Source organism: Eulemur rufifrons, chromosome 23 (assembly GCF_041146395.1).
Source record: "Eulemur rufifrons isolate Redbay chromosome 23, OSU_ERuf_1, whole genome shotgun sequence".
Classification (NCBI taxonomy): domain Eukaryota; kingdom Metazoa; phylum Chordata; class Mammalia; order Primates; family Lemuridae; genus Eulemur; species Eulemur rufifrons.
The window spans coordinates 10,638,198-10,651,951 of NC_091005.1; the positions used below are offsets into that span (position 1 = coordinate 10,638,198).

Consider the following 13,754-nt stretch of genomic DNA (forward strand, 5'->3'; position numbering starts at 1 on the left):
AGGAGGATCACTGGAGCCCAGGAGTTCCAGACTAGCTAAGCAACATAATGAGACTCTGTCTCTACAAAAATTTTAAAAAAATTAGTTGGGCACAGTGTCACATGCCTGTAGTCCCAGCTGCTCAGGACACTGAGGCAGGAGCATCGCTTGAGCCCAAAAGTTCAAGGCTACAGTGAGCTATGATCCAGCAACTGTACTCCAGCCTGGGTGACAGAATGAGACCCTGTCCACCAAAAAAAATCTTATAAATTACTTTTACATGTGATTAACTGCAACATTATTTGTAACAGATCAAAGTTGGAAATGACCTGAAGATTTATCAGAAAAGAAGCTAGCATATATACCCATCAAATGGCATACTCTACAATTATGAAAAAAAAATAGTACTTCCACATACTCTCTCAGATGATGAATTAAACACCCATATTGACTTTTGGTCCTTCCAAGAAAACCATTAAAACAACAATTTTTTAAAAGGCATAAACCCACAATAATAATGAAAAATGGAACAAGAAATAAAAGCAACAAAATTTTCAAAACTAGGCTGGGTACAGTGGCTCATGCGTATAATCTTAGCACTTTGGGAAGCTGAGGCAAGAGGATTGCTTGAGGCCAGTAGTTTGAGACCAGCCTCAGCAAGAGGGAGACCCCATCTCTTACAAAAAAAAATTAGAAAAACTAGCCAGGTGTGGTGGCACATACCTGTAGTCCCAGCTGCTCCAGAGGCCGAGGCAGGAGGATCACTTGAGCCCAGGAATTTGAGGTTGCAGTGAACTATGATGATACCACTGCACTCTAGCCCAAGTGATAAATTTGAAAAATTTTTTTTTCAGAACTAGGAAGGAGATGGGTGAATGATAACCTACTCAGCAGACTTGGTAAAGCTGAATCCAAAGCTGACAGTAAGAAAATCCAAGAAATTACCTAAGATATACTCCCAAACCCTCAAAAGGCTTAGGAAACGGAGTTACCAAGAAACTCTAGAGGGTGGGGTGAGGGCAGAGTTAAAACCAGGAAAACTGGATGAAAGTTTAAGAAGCAGTTAGATTACTAGATCCCAACCCCCACATGCACATGCTTAGTAGGCAGTTAACTGACACCAGAAGATTTTTCCTCCCTACCCCCACCTCTCCCAAGGTTGGAAGTTTAGTTTCTAAAAAGAATAAAACAGAGAATCTCTGCACCAAGCAAAGCTGAAGGCAGACTACTACACAAGAAACAAAAACTAAGTAAATATTTACAAACTAAATACTAAGACTCCCAAACTCTCTTCTCCCATTTGGATTCCAGAACACTAGCAGACAACCTCCAGACAGGAGATTGGACTTTAGAGATCCTCAAAAAAAAAAAAATAAATAAAAATAAAGACTCATCTAATTAATCCTACAAGAATCCACAATCAAGATATTTCTAAATAAACTTTTAGTGTCTCACTCTTAAATATGGGCAGCAACCAAGGATTAACAGAAATCTGAAGAAAGCTAGAGACGAGGGGTGAAAAAAACTCAGAGGAGAAAGACTGGGTAGGAAGGAAAAAACATTTTAAAAATGTTTTTAAAACACTATCATTGGCCGGGCGCGGTGGCTCACGCCTGTAATCCTAGCACTCTGGGAGGCCGAGGTGGGCGGATCGTTTGAGCTCAGGAGTTCGAGACCAGCCTGAGCAAGAGCGAGACCCCATCTCTACTAAAAATAGAAAGAAATTATATGGACAGCTAAAAATATATATATAGAAAAAATTAGCCGGGCATGGTGGTGCATGCCTGTAGTCCCAGCTACTCGGGAGGCTGAGACAGGAGGATCACTTGAGCTCAGGAGTTTGAGGTTGCTGTGAGCTAGGCTAACGCCACGGCACTCACTCTAGCCTGGGCAACAGAGTGAGACTCTGTCTCAAAAAAAAAAAAAAAAAAAAACACTATCATTGACATGTTTAAAAGAAGAATGCCAATGAAGTCCTAAGTTCATGAAACAAAAATAAAATACTTTAAATGGGATAAGAAAGCAGCTTTGGCTATTAAAAATATGATAGCAGAAGTGAAAAACTCAATAGATTAGTTTAAAAATAATTATAAAAACTTCTCCCAAATGTAGAACAAAAAGAAAAAGCAAGGGAAAATAAGAGAAATGATAAGGAGGACCACCTCAGCAAATCCAACAAATATTATAAATAATAGGAGTTTCAGAAAAAAAGTACAGAAAAAATATATACACAAACACACATATGTGTATCAGGTGTCTACTCTAGGGTTGTTTGTACTGGTGAGAAATAAAATATAACCTAAATATCCATCAATAAAGGAGTGGTTAAGTCAAATGTGGCATATCTACCATATTGAATACTACTCAGTCATTTAAAAAGAATAAAATCACTATGCTATACTAACTTGGACAAGTTTTAGTTCAAAATAAAAATATATGCACAAAGACACAAAGCATGCCTACATAGAAAAAATATGGAAAAAATACATAGAGGGAGATTATTAGATTATTACTTCATCTTTTATCTTTCCTGAACTCCTATTATTCAGATGTTAGATCTCTTGGCTCTGTTTTTCAATGTTTATTTTCAGTCATCACTTGTACTTTTAAAAAATCTTTTTTGTTCTATGTCCAAGTATGATTCCTCAAGTATTACTATGGAATTTTATATTTAAAACCACTAAAATTTTTAAAAAATAACTTGAGAAGAAAAAAATTTACCCTCCAACGTCTACTGTTAAAATATTTGAAAAAAGTCTATATTCTTTGAAACAAAGAAACCAACCTCATTTCCTTCTCTTTCAAGCTGTTCTATTCTGTGTAGAATTTCTTTTGCTTTCTTCCAGTGCTCTTCAAGATTCTTTTCTTTCACATTTATATCCTTTAATTGTTCTGTTTCATTTTCATCAAAAGAATATTCTCCTAGACTTAGAGATAATTTCTCAGCTTTGTAATATGGGGGAAAAAATGGTGAGTTTATCAATTACTAGAAATGTTCTTTTAACACTTTAAATAAAGACAACCTCATACCCCACCACACCCCTTCTTTAAATTTTGTCCATCCAGACAATTTTAACAGCTTATCTGGTATGAAAATAAGTGGAAAGAATGGCAGAGGCCCAGGAGTCAAACAGTCATAAATTAGGCTTTACTCTTCAGAGTTACAGGGAAAAGAATACCATGAAAATATGTTATGCCAGGCACATAAACATCCTCAGGTACATAGATACATGGATACTGGTTTTAAAGTAGTTGTTTTTTTTAAAACAGTGTTCATAAAGTGGTTCCTTCCTATAAATTTTTAAATCTTTTCTTTTAAAACATATTGTATCTTTAATTTTTCTTCCATAAAAACCAAAATCCTTATCATGGCCACTGCCCTCTGTATCCCAGCCACACTAGTGATTCCTTAAATGCACCAGGCTCCCTCCTGCTACAAGGCCTTGGTACCCCACTGTTGCTTATACCTGAGACACTTGCCCATAACAAATTCCTTTCTTTTCACCCATTTAACTCTAAACATTCAGATCTCAGCTCAAGAATCACTTCTTTCCAAAGCCTTTTCTGCTTCTAATGTAGGTCATATTCCTTTGTTTTAGGCTCTCAAAGATCTGTGGTCCATCCCTTCATAACCCCAATGTCAATTTGTAATAATACATAATCTCATTTTTGAGATTATTCAATTACTGTCTATTTCTGTAATTAAAGTAAGCTGTATGAGTACACAGACTATTTTTTCTTATCACTGTATCCCCAGTACCCAGCAGGGGGCCTGGCACATAACAGAAGCCCAAACATTGTTAAATAAATAAATGAATGTACTTTATATTATGATTTAATAATAACCCTTACTCCTCACGTTTAAGTCCTACAAACTAAATTTGTCCACACGGCATAAAATAAGTGAATTATCTGCACTGTAGCTCTCTTCCATATAGGTTTGTATATGCTGAACATACGCTAGTTGTCATCTCCAAATTATACATTCTGCTTTTCAAATGTAAGAACCACCTGACAGCTAAAAGGGCTTGGCACATTAAAGCAGATGTAAATTCCCTTTATAAACTTCGGTTGGTATTTTCTTAAAATAACAGTAAACTTACTAATTTTTTTGCAGTTGTGAAGCACAAATGTGGCAGCTTTGTTTAGTTCCTCATTCTGAGATTGAGTTAAGGCTTGTATCATGAGTGGAAGTCCATTGTTTTTAAAAAGGTCATACTGATTTTCCTCTGGAAAACACAGCAAAAATTAAAGACGACAGTGATTTTATCATAAATTCTCTGAGGTCATAATTCTTTCTTGTGATAATTATGAACATAGTTCAAAATTATTTATTTATTGATTGATTGATTGAGACAGAGTCTTGCTCTGTTGCCCGGGCTGGAGTGCCGTGGCATCAGCCTAGCTCACAGCAACCTCAAAGTGCTGGGCTCAAGTTATTCTCCTACCTCAGCCTCCCACCGAGTAGCTGGGACTATAGGTATGTGCCATCACACCCGGCTAATTTTTCTATTTTTAGTAGAGATGGGGTCTCACTAAACCAGTTCAAGACCAGTTCAGGCTGGTCTTGAACTCCTGACCTCAAGCGATCCTCCTGCCTCGGCTCCCAGAGTGCCAGGATTACAGGCGTGAGCCACCACACCGAGCCTCAAATTTTTAAAAATAGACAAAAAGGGCTGGGCACAGTGGCTCATGCCTAGCCTCCCAAAGTCCTGGGATTACAAGGCAGGACAATTGCTTGAGGCTAAGAGTTTGAGATCACCCTAGGCAACACAGCAAGACCCGGCCTCTAAAAAAACTTAAAAATTAGCCAGGCATGGTGGCACACGCCTGTAGTCCCAGCTACTCAGGAGGCTGAAGTGGGAGGATCACTTGAGCCCAGGAATTCAAGGTCATAATGAGGTAGGTTTGCACCCCACTGCACTCCAGCCTTGGTGACAGAGTAAGACCTGGTCTCCCAAAAGGTAAATAAATAAATAAAAATAGAGAAAAACATAGTTTCAAAAGTATTTTTAAGGCCAGGTGCAGTGGCTCATGCCTGTAATCTTAGTACTTTGGGAGGTGGAGGCAGGAAGACGGCTTGAGGAGAGGAGTTTGAGACCAGCCTGGGCAACAAATGAGACCCGTCTCCATAAAAAATTTTTAAAATCAGCTGGGAATGGAGGCTGAGGCAGGATGATTTCTTGAGACTAGGAGTTCAAGGTTATAATGGGCTATGATTGCACCACTGCACTCTAGCCTGGACAACAGAGTGAGACCCTGTCTCAAAAGAAAAAAGTATTTTCAATATAGCAAATAATCCACTTATACAAAATACCTGAATCTCATAAGTGATGGTCTCTGAAATACAGCCAGAGTAGTATCATATCTCATAAAAGTAAACAAACTGCTCTCACTTGATTTAAAAAAAGGTAATAATCAATCCTAAATTACACAGAGGTTAAGAGAAAGAATAGAGAAATAAACTGATGGAGAGAGTAGAAAATGAGGGAAGGAAGAGAGATGGGAGAAGCAAAAGAGAGCAAAGGGAGGAGAGTAGAAAAGTGGGAGGGGGAGAGAGTGGAGGGAGGAGATTAGAAGAAGAGTGGGGGGAAAGTGGAGAGGCTGGATAAAAGGAATAGACTCGACAAAGGGAGAATAAGGAGAAAAGTAGAGAGAAGGAGGAAGATGGCAGTGGGGAGAAAGAGAATAGAGAGAGCAAAGAATAACAGGTTCTCTCTGGTAGAGAAAGAATGAATCTTTGAAGGTTTTCAGCAACGGAGCCCAGAACCAGATTTGTGTAGCAATGTGAAGAGTGGACTGAAAAATGGAGACAGAAGGAAAAGAGCATAGGGAGGAAGCTATTGCAATAATATTGGTGAAACATACTGAGGGGCTGCAGGTCTAAATTGGGAGGGCAGCACTGGAATTGGGAAGAAAGGGACAAGGAGGGGTAAACAGAAGTAGAACCACAGGTCTTAGTAACTGACTGAATACAATGTGTGGAGGAGGATGGAGAACTAAAATGACTGGTTTGGGGTCTGAATGACTGGGAGAAAGGCGATACTTTTAAGCCTTTCGTAAGACCTTGGGGGAGCAAACAGTATATTTCTACTCTACTGTTAATAAGCACACTAAATAAATCTAATACTTACCACAATCCTCTGTGCAATGACCAATAGTAAGTAGTATGCTGAATTTTTCTCCTGAATCCAGACTTTCGTGAAGCAGTAATGCCAGAAGTTTCGAAACAATGTGGTACTTGGATAGAACTATCCCAAAAGTAGCTATTAGTATAAAATAAAAAAAAAAAATACTAAGTACAAATTTACATCTTATAAATATACACATGCTATATATTTTTCAGAGTTTATCCAGGAAAAAAGATATTATATGTCTATATAACATCTAATATATACATAACATCTAATATATATATGTATATATATTAGATGTATGAATATAAATAAATTCATTGCAATAAGATGGTGGCTTATTATAACAGCCCTCATTACTCCCTCTTCCCATACTAAAAATATATTACTAAAACAAGTTTTTTGAAGAAGGGCTTCTTCTTAATTGTTCTGCATAATGTTGTGAATATGAATACTATCTTCCTAAACGCTGAGTATACTTACTCTCACCTTACATACCTCTTCTTATCTAGATTGGACAGTAAAGACTTTCCTTTGTAATCAATTCCTGCCTGACATTGAAATATACTATTAACTGACCATGGTTCTACTGATGTTATTGATGTAATGAAGCATATCTGAAGCTATGCTGAGATGTGACAAAAGTCAAGAAGTCTACCATTTTAAGCTATATTTCACTCATGGGGCTTTTAACAGAGTTCACTCAGAGTCTAACAATACCAATATCAACAAAAAGGTTTTGAACTCTTTAAAGGACTAATCATTTTTGTATCTAAAGCTCAGCGCAAAGCAGGCCCTCAATAACTGCTTTTTAAAAAACCATCTCCATTTTGTCTCCCCAGTTATTTGTGAATGCCAATAGAATTTCTTACTACAAAGATTTATAGATCACCATTCCTGAGTGTTTGTACATGTGAGAAGCAGCCATGGATTTAAGTCTGGTTCTGCCACTCACCAGTAATGGTGCATTGGGTAAGTCAGACCTCATTACTTATCAGAAAGAGGCAGAACTTAATTCTTTATATAATTCTTAAAAATCTATAAAGTGGGTTTTCCATTCCTTATATCTCAAAAATTTTCCTTGATTTCTCATCTAGAATTTCTTTTTTTTTTTCCTCTAGAGAAGCCCCAGAAAAAAAGAACTTTTTTTTTTTGAGAGAGTGAGTGTGTCTTAGTCTGTCGCCCTGGGTAGAGTACAGTGGCGTCATCATAGCTCACTGCAGCCTCAAACTCCTGGGCTCAAACGATCCTCCTGCTTCAGCCTCCCAAGTAGCTGGGGGTGCAGGCATGTGCCATGATGCCTGGCTAATTTTTTTTTATATTTTTAGTAGAGACAGGGTCTCACTCTTGCTCAGGTGTCAGCCACTATACCTGGGCCTCATCTAGAACTTTTAATGTTGCTTTTTTATTTTTATTTTTTTTTTTTTTAAGAGACAGGGCTTTGCTCTGTCGCCCAGACTGGAGTACTGTGGCATGATCATAGCTCACTGCAACCTCCAACTCCCAGGCTCAAGCAATCCTCTTGGCTCAGCCTCTTAAGTAGATAGGACTACAGGCATGTGCCATAATGCTGCTAAGTGAAAAAAAAAGTTTAGAAATGACAGACTCTTATGTTGATTCTATCATTAGACTTGAAGTCAGAAGATCTAGATTTGAATCCTTAGGGAAGTCATAATCTCCATGGGAAAATAAGGTGCTGGATGAGATAATTTCTAAGATTCCCTTCCACTTGTGAGAAACTGTTAGTCTAATCCATGTTAGTGTTCAGTCTACCATTTGCACACTCACCATGCTAAATTTAAACAAAGTTCAATTGTAGGAAAACTACTAAGCATTTTCACTCACGATTATCAGCAATACATGCATCCACTGTCTTTGTCACCACCACTGCAAGCTTAGCACTGGAAAGAGTCTTGTGTGAATCAGATTCCAGCTGCACAAGAACTTCAGATAATACATCCAGTCCACCCACAGATATAAAGTATTTCTGAACATATGCTTAAGGAATAAAGTAGAACTATTAATATCTCAAACAAGACAGGTATACGGCTTCACTCAATTAATTTTCACTAAATATAACATTAGCTTGATCTTTTTTCCAAATACATACTAAAAATCCCAAAATTAAAGAATTAAAGATCTAATCTTTACCTGTGCACATATATATTCATAGACTAGATTATATATATTTATGTAAATGCCTCAACTTTGACATGGTACAACTACACATATAGTACAGTATTTCCTGTGTGCTAGCAATCTGTTTCATTTAGTAGGAACTGGTGCATTTTGTAAGAAAGACATTATTAAACTGTCCTTCAACATTATTACACAAGTTTTTCACTAGAGCTATAAAGAACAGATGCATTCATTTAGCTTGGTAATTAGCAAGCTGCCTACTTTCTGAATTCCAACATAACTCATTCCTCAGATTGCCTGATTCTCCAAAGGGGAAAGTAATTTAACTGTTCCAAAAGAATACATATTTCATCCATCTTATTTATACCTAATTCTTTTACTTCTTGGAGCATAAAATTATAACATATTATTGAGAGTTATAACAACCACTGCAAGCAAAGATTCAATAACAGATATATATATATATTTTTTTTAATCTGAAATTTTTGTTCCCCTGTTGAAAAATGATTCTGATGGGAAAGTATCCCACGTGCCTATGGATTCAGTACTCTCCACAGCCCCCAACACAGTAATGGGCTTATAACAAATGGATATATGGATTAGCAGTGATTATGATTCTACCACAAACCTTCTTCCCTGTTTACCTTAATTCCATAAATTAAAGCCAAGATGATTTTTTTTTTTTTGAGACAGAGTCTCGCTCTGTTGCCCAGGCTAGAGTGAGTGCCGGGGCGTCAGCCTAGCTCACAGCAACCTCAAACTCCTGGGCTTAAGCAATCCTACTGCCTCAGCCTCCCAAGTAGCTGGGACTACAGGCATGCGCCACCATGCCCGGCTCATTTTTTCTATATATATTTTTAGTTGTCCATATAATTTCTTTCTATTTTTAGTAGAGACGGGGTCTCGCTCTTGCTCAGGCTGGTCTCGAACTCCTGACCTCCAGCGATCCACCCGCCTCGGCCTCCCAGAGTGCTAGGATTACAGGCGTGAGCCACCGCGCCCAGCCAAGCCAAGATGATTTAAGGACAAAAATTGTTTTTTGTATTGTTCAATAAAACAGAGATAAAAATATCATATTCAGAATTTTCTACATCTGGGAACGGAACTATAAGGAAACATTATTTAATGGCAAGTAAACATTTTTAATATTACAGAGACTTGAAAACAAGCTTCTTTTCTAAAAAGTATTTTCATTTAAAAAAATCTTCAGAGGCCAGGCATGGTAGCTCATGTCTATAATCCCAGCACTTTGGGAGGCCAAAGTAGGAGGATCATTTGAGGCCAGGAGCTAGAGACCAGCATAGACAACATAGTGAAACCACCTCTACAAAAAAAATTTAAAAATAGCCAGGAGTGGTGGTCCATGCCTATAGTCCTAGCTATGCGGGAGGCTGAGCCAGGAGGATCACTTGAGCCCAGGAGTCTTGAGGTTATAGTGAGCTGTGATCATACCACTGCACTCCAGCCTGGGTGACAGAGAGAGAACCTGTCTCTAAACAAACAAAAAAATCTTCAAAGCCAGGTACGGTGGTACGTGCCTGTAGTCCCAGCTACACAGGAGGCCAAGGCAAGAGGATGGCTTGAGCCCAGCAGTTCATGATAAACCTGAGCAACATAGCAAGACCCCATCTCTAAAAAGAAGAAAATTAAAAAAGTAATAAAGTCTTCCAAAAGGGAAAGTATTTTTAAATGCTGAGGTGAAAATGGCATCATGTTACCCATATAGATTCTTAGTTATAGCCTAGGTGACAAAAATTCAGGTGTATAAGAATATCCTAGACCACACTCATTGTACACTGAATGGTTCAGATTTCCTCTCATCTAGTTTTCATACCGGTTTGCTGAGAGTAATGAGGTTCTATAACTATCACTCATTCAAGTTGGCTTTTAGAGGAAAAGGAACTATCAAGGTATCATGGAAACAGATTCCAATTTTTGGAATTCCAGAGATATATCACTTTGCATGTGAAACATGAATATTTGTTTCAAACACCTGAATTTTTTTTTTTTTTTTTTTTTTTAGAGACAGGGTCTCGCTATATTGCTCAGGCTGGTCTTGAATTCCCGGCCTGAAGCGATCCTCCCAAAGTGCTGGGATTTTAGGTGTGAGCCACTGCACCAAGCCTAAACACCTGAATATAGATATACATCAGCAAAGTGCGAAAGTTCTATTAATAGTTGCTCCACATCCTCACCAATATTTAACATAACCACATTTTACTTTTAGCCATGCTGGCGGGCATGTACTGGTATCTCCATGGGGGTTTAGTTTGGATTTCTTTGATTACTGACGATCTTGAGTATCCTTTCAAGTGCTTATTTAAGAGTCATATCTTCTTTGGTGAAGTATCTGTTCAAATCTTTTGCCCATTTTTTTAATCATTAGGTTGTTTTTGTCTTATTGATTTGTAAGAGTTCCTTACATATTCTAGTTGCAAGTTCTCTATCAGATGTATGTTTCACAAATATTTTCTCCCAGTCTGTGGCTTGCCTTTCATCTTAGCAAGCTCTTTTAAAGAGCAAAATATTTTAATTTCAGTGAAGTCTAAAGTATCATTTTTTTTAGTGATGCATGCTTTTTGTATCCTAAGAAATTTTTGTCTATCCTCAAGGTGTGAAGATTTTCTCCTATGTTTTTGTCTAGACACTTTATATTTTTCACTCTTATATTTAGGTCTATGGACCATTTCAAGTTAATTTTTGTATACTGTGTGAGATAAGGGTTGAGATTCACATTCTGCAGATAGATATTCACTTTCTCCTGGCACCATGTGTTGAAAAGACTATCTTTTCCTCCACAAATTACCACGGGACCATTGTAGAAAATCAACAACCATATATGTATGGGTCTATTTCTGGGCCATTTTGTTTCATTGATCTACACCTACACCAATGCCACACTTTCTTGATTACTATATAGTTAATACTAAAAATAAGGCAAGATAAATCCTACAATTTTGTCCTTTTTCTTCAAAACAGTTTTTATTATATTAGGCCCTTTAAATTTCCATGTAATTTTTAGAATCAGCTTGTCAATTTCTATAGAAAAGCTTGATGGGATTTTGACTGGGATTGAGATTAATCTAGAGACAAATTTGAGAAGTGACATTCTTACAATATTGAGTCTTGTAATCCATGAGTGTTATGTATCTCCCCATTAATTTCTTTATTTCAACAATGTTTTATAGTTTTCAGCATATAGGCATTGCATGTATTTCACTAAATTTATCTCTAAGTATTTAGTTTTTTGATATTATTGTAAATGATAGTTTAAGTTCCCAATTGTTGCTAGTATATAGAAATATAATTGATTTTTGTATATGACCTTCCTAAAATTACTACTTGTTCTAGTAGCTTCTTTGTAGATTCTTGGGATTTTTTACATAGACAATCACGATATTTATGAATAAATATTTCTTCTTTTTATTTTCAATCTCTATACTATATATTTCATTTTGTTGCCTTATTGTATTGGCTAGGACATCTAATAAAATGTTAAAGTGGTGAGAGTTGCTGTCCTTGTCTTTTTTCCAGGCTCAGGGGAAAGCATTAAGTCTTTCACCATTAAGTATGTTAGCTATGGTATTTTGTAAAGGCCCTTTATCATACTAAGAAAGTTCCCTTCTATTCCTAGTTTACCAAGAGTTTTTGTCACAGATTTATGTTGAATTATGTCAAATGCTTTTCCTGTACCTATTGAGATTATCATATCGTTCTTTTCTAGTCTGTGAATATGATGAATTTTTCTGATGTTAAACTGCATTCCTGGGATACGTGCCACCTGGTTGTAATGTATTATCCTTAATATATATTGCTAGATTTGATTTGTTAGTATATTGTTAAGGATTTTTATATTCATAAGGGATATTGGCCTACACTTTTCCTGTAATGCCTTTTTTGGGTTTTGATATGAATGTAACGCTGGCTTTATGTGTTAAGAAGTGTTTCTTCCATTTCCTTTTCCTGCAATAATTTAAGTAGAATTGTTTGGTTTTCTTTTTTGTCCTAAAACAGTTTGGTAGCATTCACTAGTGAATCCACCAAGGCCTGGAATTTCTTCTGTGTTAAGGTTTTGGTTTTTTGTTTGTTTTTTCCTTAGAGAGATGGGGTCTTGCAATGTTGCCCAGGCTGGAGTGCAATGCTATTCTCCGGCATTATCATAGCACACTAAACTCTTGAAACTCCTGGGCTTAAGTGATCCTCCCACCTCAGCCTTCCAAGTAGCTGGGGCAATAGGTGCCTATCACCATGCCCAGCTTATGTTAAGTTACAGAGACAGGGTCTCCCTCTGTCACCCAGGCTAGAGTACAGTGGCCCACTCATAAATAACTATACTCCAACTCCTGGGCTCAAACAATGCTTCCACCTCAGCCTCCTGAGTAGCTAGGACTACGGATATGCACCACCAAGCCCAGCTAATTTTTAAATTTTTTGTAGAGATGGGGTCTCACTATATTCACCAGGCTGGTCTCAAACTCCTGGCCTCAACCCATCCTCCTGCCTTGGCCTCACAAAGTGCTGGGATTATAGGCCAGGTGAACCACTGCACCTGGCCTAGGTTTTTTTTTTTTTTTTGAGACAGAGTCTCACTCTGTTGCCCGGGCTAGAGTGAGTGCCGTGGCTTCAGCCTAGCTCACAGCAACCTCAAACTCCTGGGCTCAAGCGATCCTCCTGCCTCAGCCTCCCGAGTAGCTAGGACTACAGGCATGCACCACCATGCCCGGCTAATTTTTTGTATATATATATTTTAGTTGTCCATATAATTTCTTTCTATTTTTAGTAGAGACGGGGTCTCACTCTTGCTCAGGCTGGTCTCGAACTCCTGACCTCGAGCGATCCACCCGCCTCGGCCTCCCAGAGTGCTAGGATTACAGGCGTGAGCCACCGCGCCCGGCCTGGCCTAGGTTTTAAACTATAAATTCAATTTCATTAACACATGTGGGAATATTCAGGTTACCTATTTCTTCTTGAGTAAGCTTTAATAGTTTGTATCTTTCAAAGAATTTGTCCAATTCATCTAAATTGCTAAATTTCATGGCATAAAGTGTTTGTACTATTTATAATCCTTTTAATGTCTGTAGTGATGTCACCTCTCATTCCTAACATTGGTAATTCGAGCCTTCTCTCATTCTGTGATCAGTCTAGCTGGAGGATCAATTTTCAAAGAAGGAGCTGTGGTTTCAGTAATTTTTCTATATTCTGTTCCTTTTTCGATTTCATTGATTTTTGATCTCTTCAGTATTTCCTTTGTTATGCTTACTCCAACTTGGTTGGTTTTCTAGTTCCTTAGGTAGAAGCTAATACATAACTGATTTGACACCTTTCTTCTTTTCTTATATAAACCTTAATACTACAAATTTCTCTCTAAACACTGCTTTTGCAGCATCCCACAATGTTTTGTTTTTTTGTTTGTTTGTTTTTTTCAGATGGAGTCTCGCTCTGTCATCTGGGCTAGAGTGCCGTGGCATCAGCCTAGCTCACAGCAACCTCAAACTCCTGGGA

The 13,754-nt window shown here is 37.6% G+C and overlaps 1 protein-coding gene across 1 annotated transcript in view; it reads right to left on the bottom strand.

Annotated features, from left to right (window-relative positions):
• TERB1 (telomere repeat binding bouquet formation protein 1) overlaps positions 1-13,754 on the bottom strand; it is a 40,203-nt gene that overhangs the window by 15,346 nt on the left and 11,103 nt on the right. The window contains exons 8-11 of the mRNA XM_069456404.1: positions 7,959-8,111; positions 6,114-6,245; positions 4,083-4,208; positions 2,765-2,925 (exon numbers count right to left, since the gene is read on the bottom strand). Coding sequence (XP_069312505.1) covers positions 2,765-2,925; positions 4,083-4,208; positions 6,114-6,245; positions 7,959-8,111 — 572 coding nt within the window. The remainder of the gene's footprint in view (positions 1-2,764; positions 2,926-4,082; positions 4,209-6,113; positions 6,246-7,958; positions 8,112-13,754) is intronic.